Genomic DNA, 9,801 nt, shown 5'->3' with positions numbered 1-9,801 from the left:
ATGGTTGGGAGAGCAGGGGAAGCATTCAAAGTTTCAGATTTTAACGACATAATGGACCTCATTAAACTCACGGATTGGAGATGCTGGCATTATTTGGAAAAAATCGAGAAGAAGCTTTGGACACGTTCACATTTCGAAGGGGAGAGATTCAACGTGATGACTTCTAACGCTGCTGAATCATTGAATAAAGCTCTTCTGCCGGCTCGTGATAGTCCTATAATGGCATTGCTAAAGTTTATTCGGCAGAAGCTGTGTACATGGTATGAGAGCAGACGCGGCGAGATCAGTAAGATGAAGGGAAATGTTCCAGATCACATTGAGAAAATACTGGTTGAACAGCTAGTGCTGTCAACGTGCCTTCTAGTTTTGCCATGTTCCACTTGGGTATTCGAAGTTACGCACAAGCCAACTGGATTTGGTTTCACGGTTGATCTGGATAAACGAACTTGCACTTGCCTCGAGTTCCAAAAGCTTGGTTTTCCATGCCGACATGCCATTGCTGCTGCTTCTGTCCGTAATATGCAGTACAACATGTTTGTTTGCAAACACCGTGTCAAAGAAACATGGGCTGAAACAGTTAGGGGTATCATACTTCCGGTTTCCGGATCGAAAAGATGTTCAAGTGCCAGCAGAAATACTAAAGGTTGATCTTTATCCACCAACGACCAAAAGAACAAAGGGAAGGCCAGGAATCAAACGTAAACTATCAGCCGGAGAGGTTCCTGTAAGACTGCTAAGTTCACCTTTAGCTAATATTTCAGTTACCCATAGTTAATGTTCCAATTATTTATACTTTATTGTTTACAGCAGGGGGCGAGTAAAAAGAATAAGCCGAACAAGTGCTCCAATTGTTTTAAGGAAGGTCACAAGAAGACAACATGCAACGAAGTTAAGCCCTGAAGGCAATTGCTTGTTACTTGTATTTTTGGAAAAAGTGTAACCTTTTTTCGATGTGATTTTATTTCGGCACACCGATGAACAGAGGCGGAGCTACATGGCAACTAGGGGGGTCAAGCTGACCCCAGTCAAATATTAAAATCTAAAATTTTAAGTCTAAATATTTGAGTAACAATTGCTCAGTTGGTCTAGATCCTCTACTTTGACCCCCCTTGCCCAAGATCCATTCTCCTTTCTGCACCCTCATATCTTTATTTATATGTTTTTTCCTCTTTAAGTTATTCAGAGCCTAAAAGCCGGATCAAATTCTAGGATGACACACATGGATATCCAAAATTCTCTAGTAACCCCTTTTTATTTTGTTTTTATTTTTTATTTAAATTTAATTCAAAAAGTATCCAAAAAAACCAAAAAACCAAAAGACTTTAATATATTTACGGATCTGTGCCACTCATATCCAAACCCAACCTATAACCCGATCCAGACCCGACCATTAATCTGACCCGACCCAATTATTAACCCTAGTTTTTTTCCTTCTTCTTCTACCTTTTTTTCTTTTCTTATGGATGTTTCTTTCACTTTTAAGCAAAATCAAAAATTACCTTCAAATATTCACTAATACTCTTTTTCTTATCCCATATCGGCGAACCCATAATCATATCTAACCAATTATATCTTATCTAAAGTCGAATTTCATTTTTTCATACGAGATTCTTGACAAAGAAAAACGCAGAAAATTACTAGTACAACTTGTACAACTCTAACTAGTACAACTAATACAACTCGAACTGGTACAACTAGTGCAACTCGATCTAGTATAACTAGTACAACTAAAATAAATATAATAGTACTAATACACTGAGTATAACAAGTACAACTGGTACAACTAAAAGGCATATAACTAGTACAACTTTGTAATTAATATGGTAATATTTGGTTTGTATTTGAGCATATGAATGATGCTAGAAAAGTGGATGATATAAAACCAATGAGACATGTTGATCTAACATTTCCCGTTTGCATGTGTCAAAATATATGAATATTCATTTTCAATAATATTTTATTTGAATAATGATTTGTTTACAAGTTGTACTAGTTATACTAGTTGTACTATTTCCATAAAAAATGCATCTTCATCTTTTTTCTTCCGAAGCTGAAAACGGTGGATGCAAAGCTAGAAAAAAAATACATTAGATGAAGATTTAGAAGAATAAAATGTCTGTAAAAATCATCACGAGTTCGAAAATGGTGCATAAGCATTAATGTTTTGTGGTTAAACTACGATAACAATTATCTAAGTGGTACAACTGGTTTAGATATGGTAGTAGTATTACTAACTTAATTGTTCTAGAACTTGAGTTGTGTTGTTTTAGTATTGGGTAGTAATCTATTTTGATTTTGCTCCCAATGCCAAAGAAAATAATTGCGGAGCTAAAAAAAAGTTGTAGTAAAAGTACATTTAACATTTTCAAGTTTTTCCATTGCCATTTAATTTAAACCAAAAATAGAATATTCTCTATAACTATGGTAATTAAAATTTTCCATATTTTGTGAATGATAATAATTTTAATTTTTATACAGTATATACTTTCCATTTAATTTCAATGTCATTTTTTCATCTATAATATTACATAAAGATCGGATACGAATATATACATGCAGTAACTAATACAACCAGATTAACTATGATAATCTTGTAGTGTTGTTCAACTTGTTTGATCTTGACAGGTTTTTGGTATAACTAATACAACCATATTAACTATGGTAAAATTATTCTGACGGGTAACATTGGTATAACTAAATGAAAGAACCTGAGAAAGAATGAGATAAATAGCCTAAGGATGGCGAGAATGAGTTCAAGAAGGATGGCGAGAATGATCATGAGCATATGATAGAGGTTGATGCTGATAAGGAGGCCGTGGAGGTTGATGCTTGTGTTTGTCATGGTCGTTTTCAATTTGTTTAATTGTGATAGGTTATCGGTATAACTAGTACAACCAGGTTAATTATGGCAAAATTATTCTGATATGTACAACTGGTACAACTAGAGAAAGGAATGTACAATTATCATGTTTAGAACGTGCAGCACATTTAAAACGTGGTAAACAACAAAAACATGATAAATTAAATAACATGTAGTTGTACAAGTATTCTAGTTGTACAATCGTACACATAGTTGTACCAAGTTCTAAGTTGTACAAGTTTATACATAGTTGTATTTTCGTTGAAAATTTGAAAATTTTAGTTGTACCACATACTAAATATTTATACCGTAGTTGTATAACTCTCATTTATTTAGGTGCATATGCGCATATACAATGTAATCATTAATTTTGTTAAAACATATTTGGTTTATGTTTTTCAAAAATATTGCGAACAAAATAGTAAACAAATCTTTAAAGTATAAGGTAGATCATGGAAACTTATGTGATTGTATAATTATTACAAATTTTTTTTGGTAAGACTTCAAATAAATTGAATGGACCATTATATACGAAAGAAGGTACAACTATCATGTTTTCAAATGCGGTGCGCATTTAAACGTGGTAAACAGTTAGAACAGGATAAATTTATTAACATGTAGTTTACCAGTATTTTAGTTGTACAATCGTATACATAGTTGTACCGAGTTTTGGGTTGTACAGGTTTGTACATAGTTGTATTTTGGTCGAGAATTTAAAATATGTAGTTGTACCAAAAAGTAAATAAATATACATTAGTTGTACGATTTGTATATATTTACATACCTAGAATTACATACTATGGAATCATTAACTTTGTTAAAATATATCCGGTGCATGTTTTCCAAAAATATAGTGAACAAACAAGTAAACAAACCTTTAAAGTATAAGGTAGATCATGGAAATTTATGTGATTGTGTAATAATTATGGAAAATTATTGGTTAAACTTCAAATAATTAGCATGGACCATTCTAAGGACCTTTTAACTTGTCTAGTCTGCAGTTAATTTCATATGAAAAGCCAAATGGAATTTAAAAAAAAAAAAATTGAAAAAATTGTACCAGTTGTAACAGTATTTTATGTCTGGTATATATAAAATAGTTATACTAGTTGTACTAGTATTACAATATGATAGTGAAATTGAAAAACTTAGTTACGTTACATAAGAAGTAAATATACCTGAATTGTACCACATCTATATGGTTACATACATGATATCACATTTTATGAAATCATTAATTTTTAAAAGTACATTTAGTGTATGTTAAAATATAGGTAGATGATATCTAGTGTTTTTAATGGCTTTAGTATCTTTTTCGTACTTTGAGTTGCATTTAAGTGTTTAGATTGCATATGTATATGTGTTTATTTGTGTGCATTAGGAGCTGAATTGCACTATTAAAAAGTTTGGGGCGAAAATCAAAGGTCAAATTTCACATTTATTAAGTTTGCGTCACTAACTTACCATAAAGGTTACTAGAAAAATTCAAATAGTTAAAAGGGACCATTATAAATACCTATCAATTTGTGTGGTTGATTGTTTTTCTTCATATGAAAAACAAAATGGATTTTTAACTTTTTTATAATAAAGTAGTTGAATTAGTTGCACCCGTATTACATGTCTTGTATATAATACAAAGTTATATCAATTATAACATTGTTACATGTCTATTATATAATAAAGTTGTACTAATAATAACAGTTATTTACATGTTGCAAGAGTTTTGATATCGGACTTTGATATCTCATGATTTTTTGTAATTTTAGCATTGTAGTTTAATTCATTTAGGTTATTTAGTTATGCATTGTATGTACTTGTTCATTTGTATTTGATAGGATCTGGAATGCAAAATTGGAAGCTTGAGGCAAAATCAAGAGGATGTTTCTGACAAATTCAAGAGTTTGGAGCCAAACTGAAAATAACTGAAATTTGAGGGACACAGAGATGCAAATAAGCTAAAGATGGCCATTGTTGGTGTTTGATCGAGATTTCAATCTGAGCAAAGGGGAGCTGCGACGACAAGGCTTGATTCTGGACGACGACGGTGAGCTTGTCGTGACCATGACCATGGATTCCAGTGAGATCTTGCTGAATTGGATCTGTGTCAGATAACGACGACCACCGTTTCTACATCGTTTTGATGCTGTCTGGGATCATAGCAACAAAGAAGAGGATTGCGGCGGAGACTAAGAGCTTAGTCTGAGTTTCATAGCGCACACATGGCTGAGGATTGAAGGAGACGATGTATGATGTCGGAGGCGCTGTGTTATTAACGCCGTGAAACCATCGAAATTGATAAAAGAAAATAAAAAAAAAACCTAATTAATTGCTGAAAAAGAAATAGAAAAGAATTGATTAAGGGTAAAATAGATATTTCAACTGAAGAGGGTCATAGAGAATAAAATAGGTTGTAAGAGAATAAGAAAGAAGGGTTGTGTCCTATAAGAGAACAATGTCCCTAAAAGCCAGGATCAAATTCTCTCGTGACCCAAAGGGGGTTCAAAAATTCTTAAATGACACACCCATAATTTTTATTATTTTTACTTTAAATTTTAAATACAAAACAGAGGTAAAAAACCAAAAAACCAGAAGACATCTACTTATTTACGTCCCGTGCCATTACTATTTTACCCGACTCTCAACCAAACCCGACCCGACCGAAAACCAGAAACCTAAATTCCCAAATTGAACTCCATCGACAAAATCACCCCACAACCACCCTAGTTTCTCCCGACACATACACGATCGATCAGTCATCATCCCCTATTTTGTCTCTCTCGATCGGATTTCTCGAGTTATCCATCTCTGTGTCACGAAATGGCACCTAGAGGAACTAAGAGAAAGAAATCTCCACCGGCGAAGAAGAAGTCTCCACCGCCAAAGAAAAAGCCTCCACCGCCGAAGAAGAACACTGAAATGGTGAAGAAGAAGCGTACTAGCCCATCTCCGGTAGAGGAACACGGAGGAGGCGACGGTGGGTCGTCAAATAAACGGCCGCGGAAAAACCCTACCCTAAAAATCTGCGACGAATCCGGCCGCTTCTCCTGCTCCGGCCAACCCTACTTCGGCCGCTTCTCCTGCTCTGGCGAACCCTACTCCGACCGTTTCTCCTGCTCCGGCGAACCCTACTCCGGTCGCTTCTCCTACTCCGGCCGCTTCTCCTACTCCGGCTGCTTCTCCACCGGCGAACACAGAAGACCCTCCCGTTGCACCTCCTTCCCGGTCTTCCACTAGAGGGGAAGCACCTTCTTCTGAACGAGGAGAAAATCCGGAGGAAATTGGGTCGAATCATGGTGACGCTCTCACATCTCAAGAACATAATACTGTAGAGGTAAATAGTTTCTCTAGTATATTCAGTTGTACTTAAGAGAAGAATATAACTAGTACAACTGAAATAAGTATAACTAGTATTACTAATGCAACTATAAAATGTACAACTTGTACAACTATGCTATGTATTACTTGTATAACTACTTCAAGTGTAACATCAAGGAGCTATAAGTAGGACTAGAACATATCTAAATGGTATAACTTGTACAATTGTTGTGTGTATTACTACTATAACTCGTGTATGTATAACTTATGTTACTCGTACAACTAACACTTCGGTAGCCAATATAACTTGTATTACTAGTACAACTATTTAGGTTTTCAATTGTATTAAATGTTCTATGTATTACTTGTACAACTCGTACAACTAAAGCGGATTTAAGTGTACAACTCGTAATACTCGTACAACTACAACTGCAATAGAGCTTATCCTTGTTTATTAGTTATGTGACTCGTACAACTAGCACTAATCAGTACAACTACAACTCGTAATACTCGATTTGTATAACTTATGTGACTCGTACAACTAGCACTAACCATTATAACTTGTATGACTAGTACAACTCATTATTTTTTCATTTGTATTAATGTTTATTTTTTGTACAGGGTGAGGAGATGGCTGGTGGAGCAATAAAACCAGACTTGTTTTACTTCCAACCGGCCGAGTATGGGAAGCCCTGTAAGCTCTCCTCAAGGTGTTATCAAAAAGATTTCATCATGTTGATTAAAGACTTTGATGCAAGGGAGAAGATGTGGTTTTATGGGCACCCACAGTTCAAGCATATTTTCCATATGGAGTACTCATCAAGGAGAAAGGTCATGGGATTGTGGATGTTGTTGCTTCGCACTGTAAAAGTCGACAAGAAGAGACAGGCTTGGTTTGTGGTAAATGGGATTCCCATTCGTTACTCTATCAAAGAACATGGCCTCTTATCAGGACTATACTGCCACACATATCCAGAGAACTATGAGAGCATGGGGAGTTTGAGATTTGCTAAGAAGTACTTTCAGAAACCACCAAAGAAGAAAGGTGAGGATCCTCCTGAACTAAGAGTGACACCGGCTGACGTCCTAAAGAAGCTAAAGAAGATGAATTATGATGATATTATGATCGGTTGAGGATGGCAGTACTTTACTTCTTGGCCACAGTCATTTTTGGAAGATCAAGGCCTGGAACCCCTATATCCCATTTTCTTCTCCGAATGGTTAATGATCTTCAGTTGTGTCACATGTTTCCATGGGGGCGTTTCACCTTTGACGACTCCCTGAATGAGATAAAGCATATGGTGAAGCATTTTCGAGGAAAGATCCCAGTTGAAAAGGCTTCTTGGACATTTCCTGGGTTTAGCATTCCACTGGAGGTAATAATTGTTAACTGAATGCCATATAATATGTATAATTTGTTACTAATTTGCTGGTTTAAAATGGTCTGCAGATATTGGCATTTGAAAGTATCCAAGTGCTGAAGAAAAATTTTAGAGAAGATGCTGAAATTAGAGAAATTGATGATAGCTGTCCAAGAATGTGCAAGTCGAGGTTCTTAGGGAATGGGACGTCAGGATATGCATTGGAAGAGATATATGCGAAGCTTGGAGAAACAAAGGTGATACACTTGAAGTGTATTTCTGTGATATTTTTAAGTCTTCATATTTTTACCTTAACGTTTGATATTTTGGTTTATTTTTCAGGAAATTTCTAATATTCTGAAACCAATTGGAAGCGAGACAGATCTATTGATTGAGATCTTTGATGATGGGTCATGGGATGACTTAGAGCTGGGAGATGATGGGGATGATGATGACGCAATTGTCGACGGTTGGAACATGATTATTATCCATGACCAAGTAAAGATTCTTTGGAGGATCTGTACAAGATGAATGTCAATGCCCGAAAGAAAGAACACGAGCCTGAGAGGATTTGTGAAGGATCAGGCTCGAGCCAGTGATGGAAGCAGCTGCAGAGAAGTTTGAGAAAGAAGATGCGGAGAAGGAAGCTACAGAAAAAGAAGTTGCCGAGAAGAAAGCTTCGGAGAAAGAACCTACAGATAAAATGGATGAGGATGCTGAAGAAGATTCACCGAAGAAGATGAAGAGGGTGCCAAAGCCTTCTCGTATGAAGCAGTCTCCATATGTTGAGAAGTAATCTATGTGTTTCGTGTATTTGGAACTTAGAACTCTATGCTGCTTTTGGATATTGGTGTAGCTTTGGTGAAACTTAAACCTCTATGAGTTTTCATATTCTGTTGCTTTTTGTCAAACTTAAAACTTGTGTTGCTTTTGTCAAACTTAAAACTTGTGTTTAAAACTTGTGTTTTCGTATTGTGTTTGAACTTGACAGGGTTTTGTATAACTAATACAACCAAGTAAACTATGGGAAAATTACTGTGACGGGTACAACTGGTACAACTACACAAACTATTAATGTGCTAAACATTTAAAACTTGATAAACAATTTAAACGTAACAAACTTATTAACCTGTAGTTGTACCTGTATTTTAGTTGTACAGTCGTATATATAGTTGTACCGGGTTTTTGAGTTGTACAGGTTTGTACATAGTTGTACCGGGTTTTGAGTTGTACAGGTTTGTACATAGTTGTACCGGGTTTTGAGTTGTACAAGTTTGTACATAGTTGTATTTTGGTAGAAAATTACAATTATGTAGTTGTATCATATTAATATATATATATATATATATATATATATATATATATATATATATATATATATATATAATTCAGTTGTACAACCATTAGATTTTTAAATGCATAGAACCACATGCACCTGAGTCAATAATTTTGTTAAAATATACTCTGTGTACATTTTCGAAAAATATTGTGAACAAACTAGTAAACAAACCTTTAAAGTATAAGGTAGATCATGGAAACTTATGTGATTGGGTAATAATTGCAAATTTTTTTTGGTAAAACTTCAAATAATCAGGATGGACCACTCTAAAGACATTCCAACTTGTATAATCTATTGTTATTTACTTATGGAAAGCCAAATGGTGTTTTAAAATGTCATATTTAGAGAAGTTGTACTAGTTGTACCAGTAATGTTTTTCTCCTGTATATGATGTAGTTGTACTAGTTGTCCTAGTATTACATTATGTAGTTATACTAGTTGTACCAGTATGATAACACAGAAACATGATGGTTATGTTATACGAAGTTTTACCAGTTATACATGTAGTACCTGACAGAAACAACACAATACATAAATAAGTTCCACAACACATAAATAAGTTTCACAACACATAAATAAGTTCCAAAACACATAAGAAAGTTCCATAAAACATAAGTAAGACTCATTCATCATTTCCTTCGTTTCCACTTCCTTCATTGTCACCTCCCTCGTCGCCACTTACTTTGTTTCTACTTACCTCGCTGCCACTTTCCTCACTGCTACTTTGTTCGTAGTCGATATCGTTTTCGCTGTCATTGTTGTCGCTGGTGTCACCAAGCCACTCCGAGAATGGTGGATATGTTTTCTTTCTCTTCCTCCGATATTCTCCTGCAGATGGGATTCTAGTAGTTTGCAATCTTCCTTTCTTTTTCTCCACATACGTTGGCAAAACAACCTGAGATTGTATTTCCTGAGGAACTTGCCAC

General features: G+C 35.1%; 2 protein-coding genes across 2 annotated transcripts; both read left to right on the top strand.

The window, feature by feature from the left end:
* On the top strand, positions 1 to 648 carry LOC108815724 (uncharacterized). Its single transcript, XM_018588235.1, has one exon. It carries the CDS (start codon positions 1 to 3, stop codon positions 646 to 648), a length of 648 nt encoding a protein of 215 aa, XP_018443737.1.
* Positions 649 to 5,894: 5,246 nt separating this feature from the next.
* On the top strand, positions 5,895 to 7,793 carry LOC130497508 (uncharacterized). Its single transcript, XM_056990367.1, has 3 exons — positions 5,895 to 6,191; positions 6,797 to 7,551; positions 7,626 to 7,793. Exon 2 carries the CDS (start codon positions 6,806 to 6,808, stop codon positions 7,307 to 7,309), a length of 504 nt encoding a protein of 167 aa, XP_056846347.1. The 5' UTR covers positions 5,895 to 6,191; positions 6,797 to 6,805; the 3' UTR covers positions 7,310 to 7,551; positions 7,626 to 7,793.
* Positions 7,794 to 9,801: the final 2,008 nt, after the last annotated feature.

The sequence above is a fragment of the Raphanus sativus genome, chromosome 7, assembly GCF_000801105.2.
Source record: "Raphanus sativus cultivar WK10039 chromosome 7, ASM80110v3, whole genome shotgun sequence".
NCBI lineage: Eukaryota > Viridiplantae > Streptophyta > Magnoliopsida > Brassicales > Brassicaceae > Raphanus > Raphanus sativus.
The sequence above is the reverse complement of the archived record's forward strand: the minus strand, read 5'-3'. Positions and strand labels throughout refer to the sequence as shown.